Raw genomic sequence first — 27,640 nt, 5'->3', positions numbered from 1 at the left:
GGCTGCGGTGACAATTCACGTCAGGTTTCTATTAACAAGGACCCCTAATCCTAAACCCAAACTCAACGGGGCCGCTCGCACATTGTCGGGGCTCAGCCCCGAGCCCTCCGGGAGCGCAGAGGGCCCGCCCGGTGCCGGGGCGGACGGTGCCCCCGGCCTCCCCCGCTGCTCCCGGAGCCTCCAGCCTTCCCCCGGGATGCGCTCCGGCAGCGCCGCCCCGGGGCGGCCGCCGTGACTCCCGGTGCGGGCATCCCTCCCTCCCTCCCCGGAGCCGCCCCCGCTCCCGTTCCCGTTCCCGTCCCCGGTGCCGCCGGGCGGGGATGCTCCGGTACCGCCGCCCCCGGGAACTCACGCGTTCACACGTCCCCGCCGCGGCGGCGCAGGGCGGCCGCGGGTCCCCGCCCGGCGAGCGGCATCTCCCGAGCGGCGGCGGCGGCGGCGGCGGCTCGGGCTCTCGGGGCTCTCGGGGCTCTCGGGGCTCTCGGGGCTCTCGGGGCTGGTTCTCCGGGCTGGCTCTCCGGGCTCTCCGGGATGCGCTCAGCCACCCACCGGGGCCGCCCCGCACGCGGCTGCGCCCGCGCCACCGGAGCCACCGAGACCCGCCCCGGCCCCGCCCCGCGGCCGCCGCCCCCCGCCCGGCCTCCCCTCCCTCCGTTCCTCCTTCTCTCCCTCCCTCCCTGTGCGGGGAGACCCCCGAGCCATGGGGAACCGGGACCCCCCGCGCCCCCCGCTCCGCACACGCCGCGCCAGGAGAAAAGCCGGGTTTTGTCTGTTCCTGCCCCAAAAACGAGCCCCCGGCAGGGAGCGGCCCCGGGGGCTCTCCCAATGCCCCCCGCCCTCAGCAGCGCCGGGCACTGCGGGTGGTGCCCCCGGACAAGCCGGGTCAGGGCACCGAATCCATCCCTGCGCGTCCACCTGGGCACCGGGGGGGTGTGGGGTGTGGGGTGTGGGGTGTGGGGTGTGGGGTGTGGGGTGGCCGGGCTCACCGCAGCCCCGGCAGGACGGCAGTGGGATCAGGGAAGGGGATTCCCAATCCTCAGTGCAAACTCCGGCAGCGCCGGGAGCCCGCAGGGATGTGGGTCTGTAGCATCCCCCAGATCACTAAAGCCCCCTTACCCTTTGTCCCCTGTCAGTCACACCCCGGGCTCTCCGGGCAGCGATCCGGGCATTCCCACGGCCGCTGGAAGCTTCCCGGGCTGTTATGCAAGAGCAGCCCTCTGGCACTGGCGGCTCTCTGGTTCCTCCGGCTGCTCATCTCCTCCCCTGGGGAGCCCCGCGCTGTCGGGGCGAGCAGAGCCGGGCTGTGGGAGCGCTCTGCCCTTCCCCGGGCGGTTCCATCCCGGGAAAAGCCCTCCCAGCGGGCACTGGAGCCCCCCGAATCCCGCCGGGCCGGGGGGTGTCACAGTGCAGTGACAGTGACCTGCTCCTGCTGGCTCCCGCCGGGCCGGGGGGTGTCACAGTGCAGTGACAGTGACCTGCTCCCGCTGGCTCCCCCCTATGGATGGGGCTCAGCACCTTTTCCTGCCCCAAGCGATTTATTTATTTCCCGATGGTTTGCACTGTGGCGGAGCTCCCCAGGCGCTGTTTCCTCAGAAGTATCTGGAATATCTACAGCCTGCTGGAGCAGGGAGTTATCTCCCATCCCTTTAGCACGGGGTCATCTCTGAGACTCCTCAGGCTCCCACAGAGCCCCCCGCAGCCCCCCAGACCCGGCACTGCTCCCCTCCCCTCCCCAGGGCTCCCAAAACACCCCTGGAGAAAACCCCCCGGGTTCTGAGGAGCCACCACGTCAGTGAGGACCGTGAGCACCCGGGCCGCGCCTCAGCCATCCCCACATGTATTTTGTATGATCCGCGGGTGTATTTTTAGCCCTGGGGGCCGAGCGCAGCGTCCCTTGTTCTCCCCACAAAGGCGGCCGGGCCTCTCCCGGCCCTGCCCCGCCGCGCCGCCGCCTCACGCTCCGCTGGGGCTGGAGATGCTTCAGGCAGCACATTCGGGGCTGGGGATGCGGGAGAGAGCTCAGCTCTGCAAAAACCTCCCCTGCATCCCGCCTGACATCCAGCCTTTCCTGGAAACGGGGAATGGAGCCAGCGGGGAGGCGCAGCCCGGAGAGCGGGATGGGGATGGGGATGGGATGGGATGGGGATGGGGATGGGGATGGGATGGGGATGGGATGGGATGGGGATGGGATGGGGATGGGGATGGGGATGGGGATGGGATGGGGATGGGGATGGGGATGGGATGGGGATGGGATGGGGATGGGATGGGGATGGGGATGGGATGGGGATGGGGGTCGGGCATTGCTGAACAACCCCCCGGGACGGCCCCGAGCCCTGGTACCGGGACACCCGAGCGGGGAACACACCCGGGGATCTCCAGGAGGGAAAGTGGAGGAGTGTCCTCCCTCCCGGCCGTGGAGAGGAGGAGGAGGAGGAGGAGCGGGCGGGGGATAATGGCTGAGGATGCTCGGAGCGGCAGCGGAGGGAAGAGCAGCCCTTGGAAACAGCACAAGGCAACAAACCCCTGCCAGGGTGTTTGTGAACCGCGGGAACGAGTATTACTCTGGGAAAAAATATGTTTTCCCCTTTTTTCCTAGCCGATTTCACAGCCTATTTGCCATCAGGGCCTTCATTTGGAGGCAGCCAGAGTTGTTTAAATTACTGCTGCTGGGATTTTTTTTATCCTTAAGGAAGAGGTTTTCCTCAGAACTATGGCTGGAGCACAGAGATGACAAGCCCCACTGTGGCTCCATCTGGGCTTTATCCTGAACACAGCTGCTGGAATGGGGAGCTCTGGGGATCCCCTCGGTCCCCAGGGCTGAGCGTCCTGCCCCAGCCAGGGCCCTGCCAGCCCTGGAATCTCCTCCACGAGGCAACAGAAGCTGCTCAATACCAGAGAGAGACACGAAACCATGAGGCAACAGCCCCCACATCCTCCCCTAAGGCTCTCAGGGACTCTGAGCTGCCCAAAGGACATCCATCCCCACCTCACTGCCCGAAAAGGAGAGTTTGCAGCACGTCCAGCTCTGACACAGCCCCAGCAGCTCAATCCTGGGGCTGCTAAGGGCTTCACCTGCCAGGGCCTGTCCCACCCGAGGGCTGGGGGTGCACGGTGCCAGCTGGGGCTCTCCCAGAGCCCAGGTACCTTGCAGCACAGCACCCCTGGCCACAGGGGAGAAGGTGGGATGGATGGCACGGCAGGGCCCGGGGCTGTTTTCTTGCCGAGTGTCAGATTTTTGCCCTGACCCAAAAAAGCCAAAGCGGAACGTGCGATCCCGGCGAGGCACTGAGCAGACACGCTCAGACTGCAAAGCGCCGTGGGAGGAGCGGGGAGAGCCATGCCCATGGCTCCTGCAATAATGCTTTTTTAAATATAATTTCCGATAGATTTTATAGCCGGGTTATGTAACGTAACGAGCAAAATCTACAACGCGATTGTCACCGCGCATTAACGGCGAAATCCTGAGCCTCTATTACACTAACAAACTTATTAAATCAGTGAACATTGCGCTGCATCAGTCAATTATTGAAACAACGCCAAGATTGGGAGAACAATCTGATATCCATTACAGGGAGCAGGGATGTGACCGGGGCTGCCCGCAGCGCTGCGTGCTTTAGAGCATTCCACGGATTTACGGCCTCGGTGGGCACTTCACCTGCCGGCATCCCACAGCTGCTCCAGGGAGGGAAGGAGCCCAAAGGCTGCCCTGTGCTCAGAGCTCAGCTCCCTGCTCACAGCAGGGGTGAAGCACTGCTGGGATTGCCTCAGTGCCAAGCCATGGGGGCTGCAGCACCAGCCTCACTCAGGGGCAGAGAAATCACCCTGCAAAGAGGAAAAGCCCTCAGAAAAGTGAGGCACACATGGCAGTGGGTGATGCCGAGCACTCAGACACTGCTCCGCAATCCCAGCCCCATGTCTGCACTGATCCCCCAGCCATAACCACATCCCTGGATCCCACATCCCACAGCGCCCCTGGAGCATCAAGGGGATGGAATGGCTGGGATTCAGCCTCACCTCGCTGCCCCTCTCCAGGGAGCTGTTGGCACTGGCCGGAGCTGGCAGCTCTGTGCCCACAGCAGAGCTCGGGCTGAGCTCATCCCTGGCTCCAGCAGCACGGCCACCCACTGCCCACACAGATTTCCAGGGCAGGGCACTGCTCCAGCACCAGGATGGGGCACGGGAAGGCTGGCGGGGGTTTGACCCTGCAGACCCCCAGCTCTCACATCCCCTTCGACCCTGTGAAATCCCATCAACACCACTGTGACACCCTCAGGAGATTGTCAAATGTGAAAACAGGTGAGCCTGGGGAAACCTGCGAAGGTGTCCATGCAAACACCTCAGCAGAGTGTGCCTTGCACCTCGGTGAAGTGATTTGACACGGCACTAATTATGCAAATTAATCATCAGTAAATTAGATCCTTGGTTATTTATTTATTTTGCATTCTGCTCCTCAGCCCAGCAGGAGCAGCACCCGGAGAGAGGAGCAGCTCCATCCTGGCTGGGAAGGAACGTTTGGTAACATGTTGCATGATCTGGCCTCCCCACATTCCTTCTCAGATGAAATTTGGAATTGATTTGCTGTATCACACCGCTCCCAGCCCTCAATATGTCATGGCAGCTAATGAACCGTGCCAGGGGCACATTTATAACCCGCTATTAGCTGCTTCCATTGCAAAGAGATTTATTTTTTTCTTCCCCTCCTTGCTCTGATGTTCTAAAACTTGCAAAAACAGACCAAACATCACATACACAGAAAAAAAAAAAGAAAAAAAAAGAAAAAAAAAAAAAAGAAAAAAAAAAAAGAAAAAAAAAACCCTAATCACCAACAACACCAAAATCATCACAGCAAACATGTCTCCTGAAAATCAGCTACTTGTGGACACAGCTCTCTGGCAGCTACAGAAAAGGCCCTGGACAATCACCCAAAACACCACTTTGATTTTCCCCAGGTTCTTTCCCAGCCCCTGCTCCCTCCAGACCAGAGAGAAAGGGGTTTCCACATTCAGTTCCCTCCTCCCCACAGCAGCTGGAGCTGGGATCTCCCTCCAAAGGAGGAGCAGGGAGGTGATGCTGGGGACAGAACTGGAAAGGCCCAGGAAAGGCAGAGACATTCCCCTCCACTCCACCCCTCATCACAACGGCAGCAACAACTCTGTTGGGGGAACAAGAGCTAATTAAATTTACCGGGATCATCGAGGAAGAAATTATTTAATATTCTGCGCGGAATTCAATATCCGAAAGCATGAATGGCCCCGTTTCATCAGAGATCTGCTCCTTCCAAACATTCAACTCAACTTTTCGGAGGCAGCCAGGCCGCCCAGGGACAGGTAGGGATGGGGTAGGAGGACTCTGCCAGCAGGAATTGGGGAGAAACAAACAGAGGGAGGGAGGGAGGGAGGAGGGAGCATCCCTGGGTGCTCCCCAAGGAGCAGCAGCTCCGGCATCCAGGGAGAGCAGCCTCCTGAGGATCCTCCCAATTCCCATCCACCGTTGTTTCCACATGGAGCTGCTGCTGCTCCTCTGAGCCCCCACATCCCGAGGGGCCCTGGGCTTGTGGCCTCACCCAGTGCCTCGGGAATGGCCCAAATGGTGCCACTTGTGACCCCCCAGTTTGCTCCTCCAGCCAAAGAGGAGCCTGGATTGGGCGCACCAGGATCCAGGGAGGGGAGAATTTTACCACAGGGAACTTTCACCTTGGCTGTGCATCCCTGTGGTGCTGCTCCCCCTGGACCAGCCCTGAGCCCCTTCTGCACTGCAGGAGGATCCCAGTGCTGAGTATTCCCAGCTGCAGGAGGTGCCATCCACCAGTGATGCTGCAGGTCCACACCTTTGGCATAAAACCAGCATCTCTTTGGTGGAGCAAGAGCCACCAGGGCTGGGCTGGAGACCCCCAGCTCCAGCCCCTCTTCCCTGCTTCCCTCTCTCTGCCCTTTCCTTCTCTCTTCCCTCTCTTTCCCCTCACACACACACACACACACACACACAGGAGTGATGATAAGTAGCAATAATTTTGCTTCTGTATTTGTGTCGCCAAAACTTCCAGCTAATTCCTGTGGCTGCCAGCATGGAGGCACTAATACCTCCGTGAAAGACAAAGCAATTATTTCTAAACATAGCCTGTTCCTGGCGTTGTCACCACCCCAAACACCCAACCCCTGGGCTGCTGTCAGCATCTTCCTCTAACTACCAGGGGGGGAAAAAAGAGAATTTATTTTTTTTTTTTTCCCAAAAAGAACCATATCCCTGCTCCTCCCCAGGTGACAGACACAGCAGGGCCTGACCCAGACAGAGCCACATTCTCTGTGCTCCAGTGTCTCCAGCTGGATGGAGACACCGTGTCTGCCACAGGACCCTCTGCAGCACCAGACTTTGTTATCCTGTGGGCCTGCTCTCAGGACATAAAAATGAGCCATAAAATGACAAGTGAAGCGAAATAAGGGACGTGAGCAGCAGGGGGAATGTAAATGGTGGCCCTGGCAGGAGCACAGCACCCACAAAGTGCCCGTCCCCACCCTCAGCACCGAGGAGGGGACACAGCTCATGGATTGGTGTTCTGGGGGCCCCTGCCCCTCCCTCAGGTGCCACCCTGTGGAGCTGTCAGGGCTTCAGAGCCCTTGAACAACTCATGGTACCCCCAGCGCCCCCTCCCCAGCTGGCACAGAGCCCCCAGACCCGTGAACAGCCCCTGGCACGTCAGTCCTGGCTCAGCAGGCACAGGGAAGAGCTGCTCAGACAATGAACAGGCTCCCCACCAAGGCCTGGAATGTGCTGGCACCTGGAGGCAGCACACCTGGGCGACCTACATACCACTGCTGCTGGAATATTTACCAGAGCTTTCCAATGGCTTGGGCATGGAGAGCCTACACCTAATGAAGGCTCTGCCCCCTCCCTCCCTCCTGGCCTCAGCTCTCACAGGGGTGTGTGGAACAGGCAGAGGCTGAGCAGGGAGAACAGGAGCACTGCACTGAGGTGCTCACACAGCATCCCAAATGCTCACACAGCTCCCAAAGCAAAGAGCTCACAGCCCTGGGCAGGGCACTGGGATCCTGCTTTGGTTTCCCATTCCATGCCAGTGACATCCTGCACATCCCAGAGCTGCCCAGGCTCCTCCACCCTCAGCTGCCACATGGGAAAGTGTCAGGGATGTTCCAGAGTCCCCCACAGCCCGAGCTGGTCCCAGAAAAGGAGCCCCAGGTGTGTCACACCTGCAGCTCCCAGGGGAGGAACAGCCCCGAGCTGAGGAAGGGGGACCAGCTCCCCGTGAACTGCCCTTAAAAATATTTCCATAACACTTCATAGTCAACCCGCGGTACCACCTCCAGTAATTAACAGCTACATTTTAATTAAACATTGATTAGCGACTAATTAGTCTAATGATTAGTCACCTGAAGGAGACAAAGCAAAATACTGGGGCTGCCAAGATAGGAGCCGGAGAAGGCAAATGATGAAAGATGAGAGGGAGCTGAAATTCCTCCTCTGCTTCCCCCTGGGCCACACGTTTCCTCACCGTTTGGTCCTTTGCAGATGAAGCTTCGAGGTGAATTTTCCTAATTGTGGCGGTTCTGTCAGAGCCTCCAGTGAGTGGTGGGAAGGAGACTGAATTATTTCATCCTCCCCATCAGAGCTCAGATTGTTAACGCAGCTAAAGAGCCTCTCCCGGCCCGAGGAGGCTCAGACTGTCACCGCAACAGAGTCAAGGGAGACTTTTGTGCCCTCAGTCCTGCAGAGTCCCGAGGGGATCCCTGTGGGGTGCAGGAGCCCCGGGCAGAGCTGCTTGTCCCGGTGACACCGGGCTGGTGTCCCCTGCCCGCCCCGGGGACACTCTGCTCCCCCTGGGGACACCCTGCTCCCCCTGGGGACACCCTGCTCCCCCTGGGGACACTCTGCTCCCCCTGCCCGCCTGGGGACACCCTGCTCCCCGTCCCTGCCCGCCCTGGGGACACTCTGTCCCCGTCCCCGCACTGTCACTGCCGTGCAGGGCTCTGCCAGAGCCGGCCAGGAGCGTTCCCCGGTGCTGCATGGGGATGTTTGTTATTTCACCGGTCCCTTCTGTGAGATAATCCTATTTACCTCCATCGCTCAAGCCTCGGAGCATCGCTCCGGCCGAGGGTTATGAAAGCGCCTCCAGCCGCGCTCCCCCGGCGCTCCGGGCTCCCTCCGCCCCGCCGGCTCCTCTCCCCGGCTCCTGTCCCCGGCTCCTGTCCCCGGCTCCTGTCCCCGGCTCCTGTCCCCGGCTCCCCCTGCCCTGCCGCCCCTTCCCCGGGGGTCTTCACCCTCCTGCAAGTCTGAGCCCCGCCGGCTCTTTCATTCCGGCCCTGCCCATTTCCAGCTCCTCTCCGGAGTTTCCCGGGAAGGTGGAGGATTAATGTTGGGTGTTTAGGGAGGCTGAGCCGAGCCCGGGCCGGACTGGACCCGTCTGGGCAGGGCTGGGGGGTCCATGGCACGGAGGTGCTGCCTGAGGAGCCCATGGGCATCTCTCTCACTGCCCAGGAACGGGAAAACCCCCCAGGGAGGTCACCCAGAGGCAGAGGCTGGGCAGGATGGGCTGGGCCAGGCTCAGAAGGGAGTAAAGCAATTCAGGAACCGCTCAGCAGCAGCTCAGCATGGCCAGGAGCCCCCGAGCCCTGGGGGAGAGCAGGGACCCGCACAGGAAGGGTTAAACCAAAGCCTCAGGCCCTGCCTGCACCGGCGGGGCTGAGGAACATCGATCGCCTCACACATCTCCTCACTCTGGGATCACAATCAATGGGGTCGGGTCAGGGGGAGGCGGCTGAGCGGATACTGATACCTTCCTCCTCCTCCTCCTCCTGGTGCTGGGAATGGCACCCTCTGGGCAGCCCCAGAGCTCCTACACCGGCTTTTCCCGGGCTTCCCTGGCTCTCCCTGCAAAGGGACCCCTCGGTCTCCTCCTCGGTGGGGGCAGAGAGCAGCACAGGGGGCAGGGGCTGCTCTGGCCTGGGCTGGGCTGGGCTGGGCTGGGCTGGGCTGGGCTCTCTGCAGGCCCCGCTGCAGGCTGGAACACCTGGGCACAGCTGGGAAATGTCCAGCCACGCTGGGAAAGAGCCTCAGGTGTCCCTGTCCTGCCCACGGGGACCCGGCTACCCCCAGCTCCTCTCCTTCCAGCTGAAGGCGTTGGGCTCAGGCAGCAGGAGGGGCAGCAGCTCTGGCTGTGCCTGTTTCATGCTTCCACAAAGCAATCTGCTCCTTGGGCTCCTCTGTGCCTGCCTCTTATGCAACTGCACAAAATGTAGAGGAAAACAATCCCCTGGATGCTAATTTATCGGAGGAGCTCGAGCAGCTTTGCACAAGGCAGCAGTTTCAGCAGGAGAAAAAAAAACAAAATACAAAGGAAACAGCCATGTCTGAGAGGCTGCTCCTGAAATCTGCCCTGCCTTCTGGGGGCCTGCTCTGCCCAGCTCCCCACAGGGGTCCCTGCCCACATTCCTGCTGCCTACATCCACCCCTGCATCCCTGCCTGCATCCCTGAGTCCTGCTGCTCCCTGATCCAACCCTGCCACTCGTCCCCATCGCTGCCTCCATCCCTCTCTGCCTCCTGGGCAGGGCTCTGGCTCTGAGAGCTGAACTGGGGGTGGTGGGATCCAACACCAAACCCTGCACCTGCCCTGGGGGCTCTGAGGTTCCAATCCCCAGGGATGGGGAGGTCCCAGCAGCCAGCCCAGCCCTGCACTGCTGTCAGGCTGGCACAGGGCTGTCCGTGTGAGCCTGGGCACTCACCTGGGGGGTACCTGAGGTACCTGCACTGCTGTGGGCAGGGGAGCACTGCTGGGGCAGCCTGAGCCCCCAATACTGAGCCCTGAGCCCCCAGTACTGCCCCACACACACAGTGTGAGCCCCCAGTACTGCCCCACACACAGCCCTGTGCCCCCAGTGGTGCCCCACACACACAGTGTGAGCCCCCAGTACTGCCCCACACACACAGCCCTGAGCCCCCAGTACTGCCTCCCACACACAGCCTGTGTCCCCAGTACTGCCCCACACACAGCCCTGTGTCCCTAATCCTGCCCCACACACACAGCCCTGAGCCCCCAATACTGCCCCACACACACAGTGTGAGCCCCCAGTACTGCCCCCCACACACAGCCCTGTGCCCCTAATCCTGCCCCCCCCACAGCCCTGAGCCCCCAGTACTGCCCCCCCCCACAGCCCTGAGCCCCCAGTACTGCCCCCCACACACAACCCTGAGCCCCCAATACTGCCCCCCACACACAGCCTGAGCCCCCAATACTGCCCCACACACACAGCCCTGAGCCCCCAGTACTGCCCCACACACACAACCCTGAGCCCCTAATACTGCCCCACACACAGCCCTGTGTCCCTAATCCTGCCCCACACACACAGCCCTGAGCCCCCAATACTGCCCCACACACACAGTGTGAGCCCCCAGTACTGCCCCACACACACAGCCCTGTGCCCTCAGTACTGCCCCCCACACACAGCCCTGAGCCCCTAATCCTGCCCCCCCCCACAGCCCTGAGCCCCCAATACTGCCCCACACACACAGCCCAAGCCCCCCCAGCCCCTCACTCCTGGCATGGGCACCCCTGACAATCACAGTTTTCGTGGTGCAAACCAAAGATTTTAGAGCAGCTGAGGCAAGGGATTGATTTCTTGCTTTGCTTTAAGTGCAGCTAATGTAATAGGTAATTTATTTAAATTGATAGGACAGAGAGAAACTACGTTTGCCTCTCCTCTGAAAGGATTCCACCGTGTTGGGTGATCCAGGTGAGCTGCAGAGCTGGGCTGAGGGCCCTGACACCTCCTTGATCACCTTGTCATATTTCTCAATTCATTACAGCCATTTTAGCAAACAACCACGATGGATTTTTTTGTTACAGCAGCTCTTTCTGTGTTGGTTGGGTGTGAGCTGGTACCTGCCTTAACCCCTCACAGTAAAGTTTTCCCCCCAGGACGGGGTCAGGGATCCCCACAACCCCCCAGCTGAGCAGGGAGGGGGCTGAGGGGTCCCCCTGTGCAGGCAGGGATGTATCCTGCTCCCTGAGCTGTTTCTGGCCGGGGCTGTCATTGGAGCCCTCCTGGGATGTGCTGTGGGGTGCCTGGAGCCACCGGCCACGGGCACTGAGGGCACTGAGGGCAGGGAGCACCCCTGGACTGTGACTGTGGCTCCAACACCTTTGGGAATCACCTTCAGGCCTCTCCACAAGGCCCCTGGCTGTGCTGAGCCTCAAGCAGCACATCCCCACAATAACTCCATCAATAAGTCACTGCAATTCTGTACTCCCAGCTCTTCTCACCCATCCCTGATGAGGATGAGCACCTTCCCCTCGCTGCCTCAAAGTCATGGGGAGTGGGGACACATCCTGCAGGCACAGAGCCCCAGGGAGGTGGACAGAGCTCAGGGAGGGATGCAGGGGAGTCCTTTCCTCCAGGTGCCCCAGGAAACCCTGCAAGCTGTGTCTGATGCTGCTCGGTGCTGGCCGCAGGTGATGCCGCTGCTGCTGCTGCGGCTGCACCGAGCTCGCCGAAGATCCGATTACGCGATAAGGAAACATCAGAAATGCAACTTGTTGCCTATTTCCCAGAGTAATTAATTTCATCTGTATTGAACAAATGACATAATTTGAGGATTTCTGGGTTATGGATTAAGTAAAGACCAGATGAGAGCATCCTCATTGGCTCAGAGATTAATTAACGGTGTGAAGTGAAGCGAGCTCTCTCCTCTCCTCTCCCTTGGCTGCTGCAGTTTTAATCCACCTGCCCTGCCCTGTCCTGCCGTGGGAAGCAGCACTGCCATTGACTGGGGCAGGGGAGCTCCAGCCAGCTCCTTCCCACACCAGGACACTGGGGGAATGCCAGGGAATAAAGCCACATTCCGTAGTTCCTCCAGGCTTTCCTGCTCCCCTGCCTGGGTGAGCACTCTGAGATCCGTCTCCTCCATGCCCAGATCCATCTTTCCTTTCCTGCCCCAATCCATCTCCTCCTCCTGGGGCACAGCCTCAGGCCAAAGGTCTCCCCAACACACACCTTCACTGAAGATTTTCTATGTGGGGCCAGGCAAAGGGGGCTTGGTGCAGCTTTTATTCATGAGCCAGGCATTTATTTAATGTGCCTTGCGATGCGGGATCTTTGATCCAGAGCAGCACCTAATTAATTATTTTCCCCTTCCTCTGCACCATCCCCTCAGTGAGCGCTGAGGCCTCGAATGGAAAAGCTCCCTTCCAATGACTCTGCATAACGAGATGGATTTGGACTCCAGCAAATTTGTTCAGTTTTATGGAGTATTATAGGAAAATGCTGTGAAATTAAGTTCTGTCTTTGCTATCACGCCATGGCCATCAGAGCGCTTTTATGTGCGGCGCTGAGACTAAAAGATGGGAAAGGGAGTCCTTGCTGGAGTGATGTGGAGACCAGGGAGAGGGAGGAGCCGTGCAATGAGGATGACACGGTGCAGGGTTAGACTGGGAGATAATGAAGCAAACAAGAAAGAGATGCAGATGAAGAGGGCTGTGAGCGAAGAACCTGGAACTGGAGCGGCGGCAGGCAGGAGGCTCCGGCAGTGGGGAGAGTGGGAGGACAGGGAGAGCTTCCTCCTTCCTATTTTCCCTCTGTGAAGTCTCCAGGAGCCACACTGAGGACACGAGAAGGCAAATGTGTGTCCTGGGGGACTCAGAAGGCTCCCCAAGGGGAGCTGACTCTTTTCCAGCACCTGTCTGGCCTTTCTCCTGCCTCCCCAGCAGCTCCTTCCCTGAGCCAGCTCCTTCACTGCCTGCTGATCCCTTCCTGTTCTTTCTCTCTCCTCATCTCTTCCCACCCCCAGCCTTCCGCCCCCTCCTCTTCTCCTCAGCCCTGCTCCCCTGCATCTACCCCAGAGTGAGCTATTTTTTCCCTTGGCAACTTTATAACCCGTCTCCTTGCCTGGCAGCAATTAAGTAGATGCTTCGCTTCCAATCCCATGGCCCATAAACATTGGGAAAAGAAAACGTTATAAAGAAGCAAACAATCAGATCTGCACAGGGATGGACACACAGACAGACAGGGACAGACAGGGGACACAGGGAGAAGATGGAGGGGGTGGCTGAGCCCATTATTTTTGCACAGAGTGGAGGCTTCACACAGGTTTCAGCCCCCAGAAAGCAGAGCAGAGGGGAGAGGTTTTTATAATGCACAGGAAGGAGAGCAGCACCATCCATCCCTACAGCCCCCATGCCCAGGGCTGCCCCTGGCAGAGAAATAAAATGGCCAAAAAAACACACCAATAAAGAAAAAAGAAAAAAAAAATTTAAAAAAAATAAATAAAAGAAAGGACAGCTCACTCCCCCCCCTGTGATGGATGGGATTTTTTGGTGCCTGACAGGCCCTGAGCCTCTGGGGACCAGCACTGATAAATCACATCTCTCAGTTTGCCGTGAACATCTTCACTTTCCCGGGCGGGCAGAGCACGGCCCTGGCACAGGGCTGTAGTGAGACCACCTCCCCACTGTCCTGGACACACCTCCGGGCTCCCTAATTCCCCTGAGAACGGGTTTGCCGGGTGGGGACCCCTCGGAACTGCCCGCAGTGCCATGCCCGGGTCTGCAGCGCCCCTGGTCCTGCAGCCACAGCCCCATCACCCCCGGGCTGGGGAATATCAGCCCAGAGACCAACACAGCCCTCTAAAACCAGCTCCTCCCCGGAGCAGTTGAAGCAGGAACTAAGAAGAAAGCAGCAGGGCACAAAATCCAAGCGATTACAGAAAAGCTCTGGACATGGCTGTGAATCCAACGGCTGCAACAGCATCCCTGAGCTATTAAGAGGAAAAAAAATCAAGATGTGGGCAGAACTAGATTTGCCATAGGTGAAAAATGGCTCAATTATTTCTAGTGCCAGAACCACAGAAGGACACTTGCCTCTGTTCCTGATCCACAACCTCCCACTAATTGGCAGAGCTCGCAGAGAGAAAGATGCTCCGAGGTCCAGAAGGAGCCCCAGCGACACACACAAGGTGCCACAGAGATCTGTGTGTGCTGTGAGAGGTGGGACACGGCCCCAGCACTGCCTGGCACAGCTCCGAGGGGCTGGGAGGGATCAGGGGGGTGTGAGAGGGGGTTTCTGCCCTCTGGCACAGCAGAGTCAGGTGAGGTGATGAGAGCTGTCCTGGCTCTGACAGGGATGTCCTGCTCCTGCTGCTGTGCCCACACCAGCCGGCCTGGTGTCCTCGCCTGTAGGAGCATCTGTGGAGGGCAGGGAGAGGGAACTCTGCAGAGCTGAGATATTCTAGAAACACGGGGTTTATTGCAAGGGTGGTGGGTAAAAAGGGCTTTGCCTTCAGCCACCAGCCTGGGCTGGAGGGAACCCCAAAGAGAGAGGGAGAGAGAGAGGGAATGAGGTAAAGGAAATAGCAGGGGTGAGGGAAGTAAGGGAGGTAAGAGAGCTGGGGCAGGGAGGAGGGCAGGGGTCAGAGCCCTAAGAGAGAGAGAGAGACTGAGGACCTTGTTCCAATCCATTCTATCTCCTTTTGTGTTGAATATTCTAATTTACAGTGACCAACCGGTGTGAGATACAAACCCTACAGACTTTGCCTGCAGCCCATGAGAACTGCTCTATCACCACATCATCCTGTATTCTAAACTCTAAAGAGACTTTTCTCATCCACCTTTTCCCTGATGACTTGGCAGGGTGGAGAGGGGCTGCACCCTTGGCTCCTTTTGTTTTCTGTCCTTCAAATTAACTCCAGCTCATCCCCGTCTTCCTGCCTGCCATGATCACATCTCAGAGCTGCCCTTCATTTCTATTTCACTCACAGCTTTTACACCTCCAGTATTTCTTACCAGACAATCATATCCATATGATGTCCCATCTTTCCCAACACTTGCCCGTCCAGATGTCACAGCACAGGGTAACCAACAGCCTGCAGGAGCAGAGGACTTGAGGAAGAAACAAGGTTGGAATTCCCCGAGGTTGGAATCAAGAATTCCTGAGCCTGGAGAAAAGGATGGAGGAGCAGGGCCTGAGCAGAATCCAGCCCAGCCCAGCTCTCAGTGGGGCAGGGTGGAGGACAGAGATAACCATAGCCATTTGCTCCCCAGGGTCTCCACTCTGCTATTTGCGGGGATCTTTTAAAACTACCAACGCATAAAACAAACAACAACAACAACAAAAAGTTACCAGGCAGCCCCGTCCCCTCCCTGCCAAAGTTCGGAACATGCTGTCATCAAGAAAAATGATGCTGGCAAGAGAGAAACCCGCTGGGGTTGCTGGCAATTTCCCAGGCTCCAGCCCCGATGAGTGTTTATCAATAATTTCAGGATCCGGCTGTCGCAGGCGCTGACGGGAGCGCGGGCAGGGAGAGCGAGTGTCAGCACAGCCACGGGCGGGGAAGGGAAATCAATTAACGGCCCGGCAGGAGCGGGGATTTGCCGGCATTACAGGGAAAAGGAACATGGAACGCTCAAACGGTGCTCGCTGACACACAAACGGGTCCCGAGCCGGGGTGACCGCGGCCAGCACAGCCCCGGGCAGGGCCAGGAATGCTCAGAGCCCGGCCCGGGGGACAGGGAGTGATGGAGCAGCAGTGCTGGGTGGGCTCAGCTGCCTCAGCCGGGCCCTGGCTGCGGGGCAGAGCCCCCAGGCTCCATCCCTGCTGCTCCCCAGGAGCCTCACACCCTCACAGGGGGGTTTTGTCCAACCCCTGACCCAAACCCCAGCCCTGGCTGCGGGGCAGAGCTCCCAGGCTCTATCTCTGCTCCTCAGGAGTCTCACACCCTCACAGGGAGGTTTTGTCCAACCCCTGACCCAAACCTGCTCTCTTTCAGCTCAAAACTGCTCCTCCATGTCAGAAGGAAACAGAAGCAAAAGCCCAAGTGCAGCACAAGGCTTTGCCCAGGACAGCAGAGACCTGCTGATGGCTCCAGGGGGCTCCTAACAATCCACACCCCCTTCTGTAGGATCTGCCCACAAGAGGACGTGTCTCTTGGCACCCCCTGTCCCAGCCTGGCCTCCCCAGCACCAGCCAGTTCCCTGCTGCAGGGAATTGTGTTTGCAGCATTTGTCCCAGTATCCTAGTGGGGACCAGACTGGGAGTGCTCATCCCTGCACTTTGCCAAGCTTCAGCTGTCCCTTCTGAAAGGAACATTTTTAAAATTAATATTAATACTCTGCATCGTGTCAGGCTTTGTCCTGTGTTTCTGCTCTCTCCCAAAGCACTTTCCCTGCCCAGCAGTGAGGTGATCCCACAGGCAGGGCCTGCACTGCTGGGCGTTCCTGAGCACAGCCCTGGGGTGGCCCTAATGGACTGGTGACACTGTTACATTTATGGGTATTTCAGGAGAAAGAAAAAGGGCTACTGGGTGTTCCTATGTTCTTGTTGTATTATTTAGGAGAAGCCATTTGAGAGCACAGGAGGAACAGCGTCTGCTCCCAAAAGGAGGGGAAATAATGGAAGGGGGATATTTGCAAAAAGCTCAGTTAAGTAAATATTTTATGCCAAATAATGTTATGGCTTTTGAATGATGCATGGGGGAAGAGTTGAAAGGAGGTGAGGCACGGAGCAAGGAGCGTGTGGTGAGGGTGGAGGTGTCGGAGAGGGGAGAACACAGTGCCCTGGGCAGGGCCTCTCACCCTGCCAGGGCTGGGAGAAAATCAGCCCTGCACGGGAGCAGGGAGCAAAGAACGGGCAGGGAGCAGGCAGAGAGGCCAGGGCTGGGAGAGAATCAGCCCTGCATGGGAGCAGGGAGCAAAGAACGGGCAGGGAGCAGGCAGAGAGACCAGGGCTGGGAGAGAATCAGCCCTGCATGGGAGCAGGGAGCAAAGAACGGGCAGGGAGCAGGCAGAGAGGCACTGCCCTGGCCCAGGAGGGAGAGACAGGCAGGGAGAGCAGGAGAAAGGGCAGCCAGGGTGGTGGCTGGGGGAAGGAGAGCAGGGCCAGCACAGAGAAGGGTTTCTCTGGGCACAGGAATTCTCAGGGTGAGCAGCTGGCACGAGGGAAGCACGGAGAGGAGTAAAATACCATTAAGTGTAATAAGAAATGTACTTAATCAATGAGCTCTGCAGCCGAGGATCAATGGCAGGCAGACACACCATTAGCTGAGAAAGCTGAGTGAGGAAGAGCCTCAGGCCCAGATGGGGCGGTCGATGCTGGGATTAACCAAACTGCAGAGGAGGGGCCCAGGGCAGCCACGGGGCTGAGCCTGCTCTGCCCCACAGGGTCCAGACCCCGCTCTGCCCCACAGGGCCCGGACCCCGCTCTGCCCCACAGGGCCCGGACCCCGCTCTGCCCCACAGGGCCCAGACCCTGCTCTGCCCCACAGGGCCCAGACCCTGCTCTGCCCCACAGGGCCCAGACCCCGCTCTGCCCCACCGGGCCCAGACCCCGCTCTGCCCCACAGGGCCCAGACCCCGCCGAGGAGCAGAGAGAGGAGACCAGGCCATGAGCTGCTGGGGAGCCTCGGGCTGAGCCCTGGGAATCTGCAGGAGGATTCAGTGGCAGTGGCCAGGGAATGGGGCCGGAACCTTTATCATCACCATCACCACCATCATCATCCTCATCCAGGGATGTCACTGGGCTGCAGAGAGCAAGAGACAGAGTTCTCCTCCCCGCTCTCCTCCTCCTGTCCCTCTCCTCGCCTCGAGTGCAGCCCAGACCGCTCCCCAGGCCCCCCCAGACGGGAGGAGCTCCCTCTCAGTGTGGAGCAGTTCTCCCCCCCGAGGAGGGGCCGCACAGCCCAGGTAAGCGGAGCTGCTGCTGAGTCAGAGCTCGCCCCGGTGTCCCCCCGGCCCTGGAGCCTCCCTCAGCAGAGAGTCTTGATTTTCAGCCCATGAGCGAGTTTAGCGCTGGGGAAGGCAGACAAGTGGGCACAACCTCGGGGTTCTGACAGCGCTGCCAGGGACTCAGCCTTGGAGATGAGACCCTCCCCGGGCTCCATCTGACCCCCCTGCTCCTCCAGCCGGCCCGAGCCCGGGGCTGAACGCCAGCTCCATCCCTGCTCCATCCCAGCCCCATCCCAGCTCCATCCCAGCTCCATCTCTGCTCCATCCCTGCTCCATCCCAGCTCCATCTCTGCTCCATCCCTGCTCCATCCCAGCTCCATCCCAGCTCCATCCCTGCTCCATCCCTGCTCCATCCCAGCCCCATCCCAGCTCCATCCCAGCTCCATCCCAGCTCCATCCCAGCTCCATCCCAGCTCCATCTCTGCTCCATCCCTGCTCCATCCCTGCTCCATCCCAGCTCCATCCCTGCTCCATCTCTGCTCCATCCCCGGCTCTATCCCTGCTCCATCCCAGCTCCATCCCAGCCCCATCCCAGCTCCATCCCTGCTCCATCCCTACTCCATCCCTACTCCATCCCTGCTCCATCCCAGCTCCATCCCCGGCTCCATCCCGGCTCTATCCCTGGTCCATCCCTGCTCCATTCCTACACCATCCCTGCTCCATCCCGGCTCCATCCTCTCTCCATCCCATTCCCGCCGTTCCCGGGACCCCCCGGGCCTCCCCCGCCCCACCACGGCCGGACAGCGCCCCCTGCCGGCCCAGAAGCGCTAGGGGGTTCGGGGGTCCCTCCCGGGGTCCCTCCGAGCGCCCCCCGCCCGGTTCCTGCCCGTAGCTGGTTCCTCGCCGGGTCCCCGCGGGTGCTGCCCGACCCTTCATTGCCGGGGCTGAGGGAAAGGACATTTCGGGGTCTCTTCAGTCACCCCCAGGCTGGAGAGTGAGCCCAGCTCCGGGGACAGACCTGCCGGGACACCCCACAGCCCCCCCTGGGGCACCACGGCAGCAGCTCCTTAGGGGTAAAACTCACACTCCTGCCTGAGGCTCAAACGCCTCCCTGCTAGAACTGGCAGCGAGGTCCTGCCCCAAGAGCCCCCCACAGCACTCAAAGCTTCTTTTCCCACCTCCTTCCTCTTTCCCAGGCCTTCCAAGCAGCTTGGCTGGAGCACCTTCCTCCCTCCATCTGCTCCAGGGCTGGGGCCAAGTCCAGGGCTGCTCCCGGGTCCCTCCAGCACCCTGTCAGTGCTGCCCTGCTCCTCACTGCACACCCAGCACAGCACAGCTCACACCTGCCAGGTGCATCCCACCCCAAACAGCTCCACAGCCCCTCCCCAGAGTCACCCAGAGCCCACAGCTCCAGCATTCCTGCTCCTGCTCGTGGGGCAGCACTGAGCTTTAACCACACGGCCCTGGCACTGAGGTTTTGGTGACCCTGAGGAGTTTATCCAGCCCTTGGTGCTCAGCTCTGCCCACACAGCACAGGGAGCTGCAGGTTTGCCCACGGGGTGCTCAGCACATCACTTTTCCCAAAGGCTGGAAACAGGCTGGGACACCAGGCAGGACAGTTCCACTGGCAGGAGATTTCTCTGGGCTCACATTGTTTATTTTTAGCCCCTTCATCAGAGCTAATTGATGCACAAGTGCAGGATGGACAGTGCCAGCCCCAGCAGGCCTTTGCAGGGACAGCCCTGACAGCTTGTGGCACCCTTGGAGCTCCCTGCCTGCCCTCAGGAGTTTCCAAGGATGCAGGATTGGTGCTGCAGAGGATGCTGAGCAGGGACACGGTGGGCCCAGAGCAGCCACAGCCCCTTGGGCACAACCTGCACACGGAACCAGCGCCTGGGGCGTTGTTAGTGCAAAATCAGCCCTTTCAGCAGGAGCCCGCAGTGTCCCCAGGCAGCGTGGCCAAAGGTGATGTTCTTTATCTGTGCCTCATGCTCCTCAGATACCGGTATCAAAATGTGCCTGGGGACACTCCTGACATCAAATATTCCTCGGAGATTAGTGCAGTGCTTCCTCCTGCCTCGTCTCTTCCCTCCCGGAGGAGCGATGAACACGATACCTTATCAGGCCCTTCCCCAGGCTGTTAGCAGGGGCTCAGGGACTGGCTGACCCACCTCCGAACACCACGCTGAATATTTAGGACTTTCCCTGAGCTTGGCAAGTGATAACATCTTTATCATGAGCCCTTTAAACCCTCGGTGCTGCCGGGAGGCTCCGTCCTCACTGAAGGAAAACATCGAACCCAGGGCAGCACATGCAGATTAAAAGTAGTTCCTTGGGTAAACATCAGTGCTGGGCTGGGAGAGGGGAGTGCTGGGCTGGCAGAGAGGCACAGGGATGAGGGAGGGGAGTTTTGGGGTGACAGACACAACTGCTGGGGTGCCAATAGTCCAGCAGCCACTCCGTGCCCTCTGTTAGCAGGAGGGTTGGCTCAGGGCTGGGGGCTCAGGGCAGGATCCACCCCAGCATTTCCACCACCTGCAAATGCCTGAGGCTGCACTCCCAGCTGGAGTCAGCCCTGGGGTGCCTGGTGGGATCACTTGGACCTCTCGCAGTGTCTTTGCAAGATTATCCCGTGTCACACCCTGGAAAAGACACCAGTGCCCACTGCCAAACCAGTCCAGATGGGAACACTTGTGATGCTCAGGACTACAAAGAGGCTTTGTCATTCCATCCAGCAAGAACAAACCCATGTGCCTAAGGCTTGTCTACCCATCTCAGTCTTGGGGAGAAACAACAAGGAATGACCCCGGAGAGGGCTGGGAAAACCAGGTGGAGACAACTCTGCTTGGTGAGGAGATGGTGGCAGGCGATTAGGAAGCAAAGCACCAAGGAATAAATCTGCAACCTGAGCAGAGGGAGATCAGCAAAGACATAAAGGTTGAGTTCAGAGCCCAGGGAACCAAGGCAACCTCTGTTATATAACTCTACAAAAGCCTTAAACTCAGTTTTTCCCAGAATTGTCAGCAATGATTAAACCCCAGAGAAGCCATAAAGCAGCAGATATTGATAGGATGGGATGCTGATTTGGCAAAGCTCAGCAGCACACGGGCAGATGAGGGTCACCTGTGGTGAGCAGCAGAGCACAGTGGGACCTGGGCTGGTGGGACATGGGATTCAGAGCTGGGCTCCCCCTCAGGAGCATCTCCAGGGGTTTGATGCCTGATCAGGATCCAAGGAAGAGCCTCCTCCTCCTATCAGCAGCTCACCAAAACCACACTGGAAAACCATGGCTAAATCCAAGCTCCTCCCTGAGCCTCTGAGCCTCCCTCTCAAGGTGGACAAGCAGTCCTGGGGCGTGAGCTGCCTTCTGAGGCTGAACTGCTGAGCACAGAGCAGGGCACCATGAGCCAGGAGTGGGGAAAGGACACCTCTGAGGGCTCAGAGGGATGGGGGGGTTTGTGTTCCCACCACACCAGGAACCCCCCTGTTCACACACACCACAACAGCACCAGCACCGCTGAGGGAAGAAGCAGATTTGGTGTTTGACCCAGAAAGAACTTTAAGATCATCTACTGCAGAAAGACAAACAAGAGACACTCGTTCTGATACCAAATGCTGGGTGAAGCCACACACCCAGTGAGCAACTGCAAGATTAGATAAGGACCGAACTTAGTCCCATCCTGCCCGTATTAATGGGAGCTCCCAGGACACCTGGGCTGGGACACCATTCCAGCTCAAGGGCATGAAGATGCTCCTGTCCCTGGGGCTGCTCTTTGCTGCCCTGTCCTTAGGAAGGTCCATGCCCCTGCAGCGGGCGACCAACCGCACCAAACTCCTCCTGGTGTCCTTCGATGGCTTTCGGTGGAACTACGACCAGGACGTGGACACCCCCAACCTGGACACCATGGCTGCAGAGGGGGTGAAGGCCAAGTACATGACTCCTGCCTTCGTCACCCTCACCAGCCCCTGCCACTTCACACTGCTGACCGGTGAGTGCCCCGGCCAGGGGATGCTGGAGCTGCCCGGGGATGGGGGAAAGGCAGAGTCAAAGCTTTGGGGCAGAGAAACACACGAGGCCAGGAGGAATCCAGATCCAGCAGCACATGGAGATTTAGAGTAGGCAGAGCAAGAGATGCAGAAATGGTAGATTTAAACTAGATACAAAGAATTTCTGCCATGTCAGGGTGGTGAGGGCACGGATTTCCCAAATTGCCCCATCCCTGGAAATGTCCAAGGCCAGGCTGGACAGGGCTTGGAGTCAGCCTGGTCTGGTGGAAATTGTCCCATGGCAGAGAGGTGGAATAGGACAGTTTTTAAGGTCCTTCCCAACTCAAACCATTCTGGGATTCCATGAACTGAACCTGTATTTATCAAAGGTAAATAGCACCAGACCAACTCAATAGCCTCCTTTGATAAGATAAATTATTTTTTAAACAAGGGAGATGCTCTAAATTTAATCTTTCTGGACTTCAGTAGTGCAGTTGATACAGTGCCACATGGGAAATCATTAGTTAAGATGGAGAAGATGAAGATTAGTTCAAAATCTGTAATGTGGGGAAGTGAGAGGCTACGGGAAGAGGACAGAGTGGATGCTGAGAGGAGATTGTCAAGCTGGAGGGAGGGCACCAGGGGAATTCCTGAAAAATCGATTTTGGAGCCAATCTTATTTAAGATTTTAATTAATAACCTTGGCATAAAAAGAGTGGAGCATGCTAATGGAATCTGCTGATGGGCAAAGGCAGGGAGGCAGCGTCGATACGGGGGAGGATGGGGATATCATGCAGAAGGGACTGCGCAGTCTTCGGGACCAGAATAACAAAAATAGCACAAAATGCAGGAGTCAAAGTGCATCTCTCCCTTCTAAGGGAAACTCCTGCCCACCGACCTCGCAGACTGTGAGCAACAGCAGTGAAACACCACTGTGTGATTAGATAAAAGCAGGATAACAGGAATCTCCCTGTGCCCAGAGGGCAGCAACAACTGCAGGTGGTGCCAGTGCCTGGCTGGGTCCAGCTGAGACCCACCAGACATCAACTCACCCACAGGGGAGGCAGAACTCCCCCAGCATCTCCCTCCCTGCCCAAGGACCCCACTGGGTAGAGGGCAAGGGTAGGAAGGGGAGGCCAAAGATCCCCTCTGCCCAAAGTGTGAGAGTGAGACCCCCCCAAGCACAGCCTGGCTCACCCCTCCTCTCACCTCTCCCACAGGGCGCTACCTGGAGAACCACGGGGTGATCCACAACATGTGGTTTGACACCAAAACGGGCGTGAGACTGCCCTACTACACCACACAAGGCATCAGCAGCTGGTGGGACAACGGCAGCCTCCCCATCTGGATCACCGCCCAGAGACAGGCAAGTGTGGCACCTCCTGTCACGCACAGACCCCGCACAGACCCATCCAACCTGCCATCCCCCTCCAGGAAAAGCTACAGGCAAGCCACGATCCCTAGTGGTCGTGAGTTCCCAGCCTCCCTGTGAACGTCAGGCTAATTAGACCAGCAAAAAAACCCTGAAATCCCCAGACACTGGAAGGAATAATTATGATCATTCTACTAAAAATAGCGAAAAAAAAAAATAATATATGCGTTTCAGCTTTATTAAGACATTAATAAAGCAGGTTGTCCTGTTTAAAGAAGGCTCAGCCAGTTCCTGAGGGAACATCCTGAGCCTGGGAGCTCCACACACCCCGAGGCACATCCAGGGCAGTGGGGTGACAGCGTTAGGGCCACTCCCCTGGGAACTGCAGCAAGTTTTGGATCTGCCTTTGAGGCAGGACATGAAGCCTGGCCCAAAACCTTTCCCCACATTCACCTGCCAAACTGGCTCTTCTGACTTCAGTAAAACCCACCTTTAATGTCTCGCTGGTCAGGAGCCAGAGGGTCCATGCAAGGTGCAAATGGGTCACTGGTTCCAAAGTTTTAACTGGTGCTAAAATGGCAGTGAAGAACCAGGTGCGAGGGCAGCGCTTTCAATTAATCACTTTTAATTGGCAACGAGCAAGAAAACCTCATTAGAGGCAGAGGTAGACATTGGGGACTGAAGGAACTAATCGTGTTAGGAGGTGACAGATGGAAGGATGCTGCCGAGAGAGTTCAGGTGAGTTTATGGAATGCCTCCCCTCGCAGGGTTTGAAGACAGGCTCCATCCACTTCCCCGGCACCAAAGCGAAATACCAGGGGCAAGAAGTGTACAAGAAATTGGTGGAACCCGCATTGTTCAACTACAGCAACGAAAACAACTGGAGGCAGAGCATCGACACCGTCATGGAGTGGTTCACAGTGGAGAACCTCGACTTCATCACGCTCTACTTCGGGGAGCCCGACTCCTCAGGACACAAGTATGGCCCCGAATCCACACAGAGGAAAAACATGATCAAGCAGGTGGACAGAACCATCGGGTACTTGAGGCAGAGAATCCGGGAGAGCGGCCTGGAGTCAAACCTGAACCTCATCATCACGTCTGACCACGGCATGGAGACCGTCATAAAAACCGACGAGATCCACCTCCGCACTGTTAACAACTTCACATTCAAGGACCTCGACTTTGAACTCTTAGATTACGGACCAAGTGGACTCCTGGTGCCGAAAGAAGGGAAATTAGAGCACGTGTACTCAGTCCTGAAAGATGCCCACCCCAAACTGCACGTTTACAAGAAGGAAGAGTTCCCAAAGAGATTCCACTACGCCAACCATTCCCGGATCACCCCACTGCTGCTGTACAGCGACCCAGGCTACGTGATCCATGGGGTAAGGTGTATGCTCAGGTATATCCCACTGTCCTTTGGGATGTGCCTCTCACTCCTCTCCCTCTCACAGCCCCCCAGCACCCACACAGCTTCAGCCCTTTGTGCTAATTGGTCTCCATACACACAGATTTAAATTCTTTGTGTAAAGACCTTCTCTGCTGTTGAGAAGAGAAAGTATCCAGAAACCTTGGAATAGGAGTTGCATGAATGCAGAATATCCATGGCAGGATCTAGCCTGACTTAAGGGAAGGCCCAGCATCAAGGCCAGCAGGCAGTTTCCCATTGGAAGCTCCTCAGTACAATAAAATTTGGATGTGCTGACGTTTAGGGAGGGAACTTGCGGGATGTAATTGCTTGAGAGCAGCGTCTGGAGGCACCTCCAGCTTCTGCAGAGTTTAACACCAACAGATCAGCTTCCCAAACTGAAGGGAACCAACCAGGCCATCAAAACCCCAGAGCTGCAGCACGAGGTGGGGCCGTGCAGGGGCAGAGGGGTTGGTGCTCACGTTCCTGCTCTCCTCTCCAGAGGTACAAGGTGCAGTTCAACAAAGGGGAACACGGTTTCGACAATGAGGCCATGAACATGAAAACCATTTTCCGCGCCGTGGGACCGGCCTTCAAGAAGGGGCTGGAGGTGGAGCCCTTCGAAAGTGTCAATGTCTACGCCCTGCTGTGTGAGCTGCTGGGCATCACCCCCGAGCCCCACGACGGCTCCCTGGAGGCCACCAAGGCCATGCTGCGGGACAACAACGACAACGGCAACGACAACAACAATGGCAACGGCAATGGCAACAACAACGGCACCGACAGCGGCAACGGCAACGGCAACAACAATGGCACCGACAGCGGCAACGGCAACGGCAATGACAACAACAATGGCAACGGCAATGGCAGCAATGGTGAGCAGCGGGAGTCACGGGGGGCAACGGGAGTAGCAGCAGGCACTAGTGGAGGGGCACCGGGAGCGCCAATGGGCACTGGGAGCGCACGGGGAGCAGCAATGGGCACCAGGAGAGGCAATGGGCACTGGGAGCGCACCGGGAGCGCCAATGGGCACCGGGAGCGGCAATGGGCACCGGGAGCGGCAGTGGGCACCGGGAGCGGCAGTGGGCACCGGGAGCGGCAGTGGGCACCGGGAGGGGCAGTGGGCACCGGGAGCGCACCGGGCACCGGGAGGGGCAGTGGGCACCGGGAGCGGCAGTGGGCACCGGGAGCGGCAATGGGCACCGGGAGAGGCAATGGGCACCGGGAGCGGCAATGGGCACCGGGAGTGGCAGTGGGCACCGGGAGCGCACCGGGCACCGGGAGAGGCAATGGGCACCGGGAGCGCTCCGCTCCACCGGGATTCCCGCGGGAACAGCGACACCTGGCGGCCGCTGCCGCTCCCGCCACCTCCTGGTGGCACCGGGACCGTCCTGTCCCCTCCGCCGCTCGGCCCCCCGCGCTCGGTAACCGGGCAGGAGCTGCCCCCGGCCGGGCGGAGGGAGCAGAGGGTGGCAGGAGGTGACAGTCACCCGCCCCTGGCTGGCACTCACCGCTCTCTCGGCACGGCAGGGTCGGGACCGTCTCTCCATCCCGAGAAGCTGCCGCTGGTGTTGGGGCTCGCTGTCGTTCTGGGCTGCTGGAGAGGAGTTTTCTAACCCCCACCAGGTAACCGACCCCAGGGAGCCCCAGGAGGACTCTCACCCAGGAAAACACAGGCCCTGTTTGGGGCTGGTCTCCCCGGGTGTGGGGCCCCCAAAACTGCTCCCTGCGGGACAGCAGGGCCTTCACACCTCACACAGGACTTTGCCTGTCCCGGGTCAGCATTGACACCCCCAGGGCATGGGCTGGGCAGAAGAGAAGGGGTGGGGACCCTCTTGGAGCCTGCCCCTGCCCCCTGTCCTGTCCCCTCTGTCCCCTGTGTGCAGCCAGGTCTGGGCTGTGGCAGGAACAGCCACAAAGGTGAATCCTTCACGTTCCTGGCTCTGCACATGGCTCCGTGTGGCTGCGAGGTCAAAGTTTGTCACTTGCCTCCACAGCGCAAATCTGTCCAGAGAACCACCAGAACAAGTGACTCCTGACTCAATTCCCGGGCACTTCCAGCACGATGCAGCTCCAGCTGATACCCACAGGCTGAAACGAGCACCAGCAGTTGTGCTCTCCTGCCCTGGCAGCCCCCAAGCTCCAGGAAACTCTACCAGAACTCAAGGCAAGATGGGGAAGGACGTGGCTCACAAAGACAGCCAGTCCCAGGCTCAGGGAATTGGACAGAATTCCCAAACCTCTCTAAATCACTGACCCACGCTCCTCCAGCATGGCTGAGTCCCCAGGGGAGGTGTCCCCCAGGCTTTGGGGTGACACCAGGACGTGCTGTGGAAGGTGGCACTGATGTCCAGCCTGGCATTGTCACCCGTGTTTGCACCACCCCAAATGCAGGAGGCAGAACAGCTCCAGGGTGGGTTTGGAGCAGAGACAGCTGATCCATACTGAGTATCCCAATTAAAACTTTGTCCTGAGCGTGGTGGGAGCCTCCTGTGACGGGCACCAGGCCCCACTGGGGTGGACACACCCAGCCTGGACCTGCCGAGGGGACAGAGAGGCCCCAGTCCCCTCTGGGGACACAGTGCAGGGCTGGCCATGCCACCCCCAGCCCAAAAGCCTCCCAAAGTCAATCAGCACCTCCAGCTCCTGCCCCAAGAGCCCCGGGTGCCCTCAGCACCATCCTGCTTGTCTTCCTGTGCCTTGTGGCTGTGGGCAAAACTGGGAAATGCCACCTCTGCACCCCTGAGCAGCAAACCCGCAGCCAGGATGGGCCTGGCTGATCTGCTCCAGGGCAGAACTGCTGAGACCTGCCCCAGTCAGCTCCCGGGAGCTCTGGGAGGGGCGTTGATGTATTTTGGAGAGTCAGGGAATGTGGCAGTGCCAGGGCCAGGACCTCCCAGCAAACAGCTCTGAGCCAGGGCCTGGCAGAGCCTGGGGTGGTTGTGCCAGGCCCTGGAGCCTCTCCACAGCAGGGCTGAGGCAAAAGCCCCTATACAAACCCAAACCTCCCTCTGCAGGGTCCTTCAGCCAGGCTGGGGTTTAGAGGACAGGGAACAAGACACCTCCCATATCCAGGACCCCCCATCCCAGCCCTTCCAGCGTGGCATTCCCGCACCCCCAGAGCCCTCCCAGATGCTGTGGTGCCTTTCCCCAGCCCTGTGCCTCATCTCAGGGGCTCGATAAACATCTGTTGCCATAGAGACTCG

General features: G+C 58.7%; 1 protein-coding gene and 1 long non-coding RNA gene across 2 annotated transcripts; both read left to right on the top strand.

Moving 5' to 3' along the window:
* Positions 1 to 320: 320 nt before the first annotated feature.
* Positions 321 to 25,227, top strand: ENPP7 (ectonucleotide pyrophosphatase/phosphodiesterase 7; the record flags this gene model as incomplete). Its single annotated transcript, XM_083874726.1, has 5 exons — positions 321 to 882; positions 21,456 to 21,653; positions 22,872 to 23,017; positions 23,791 to 24,411; positions 24,937 to 25,227. Coding segments are annotated over 5 exons (1,818 nt in total), but the record flags the coding sequence as incomplete, so codon positions are not given.
* A 33-nt stretch (positions 25,228 to 25,260) lies between these two features.
* On the top strand, positions 25,261 to 26,899 carry LOC310916912. The gene is made up of 3 exons (XR_014591361.1): positions 25,261 to 25,309; positions 25,965 to 26,060; positions 26,432 to 26,899. It is a non-coding gene; the product is annotated as an uncharacterized lncRNA (long non-coding RNA).
* Positions 26,900 to 27,640: the final 741 nt, after the last annotated feature.

The sequence above is a fragment of the Zosterops lateralis genome (assembly GCF_965231275.1).
Source record: "Zosterops lateralis genome assembly, chromosome: 18".
NCBI classification, from domain to species: Eukaryota; Metazoa; Chordata; class Aves; order Passeriformes; family Zosteropidae; genus Zosterops; species Zosterops lateralis.
The sequence above is the reverse complement of the archived record's forward strand: the minus strand, read 5'-3'. Positions and strand labels throughout refer to the sequence as shown.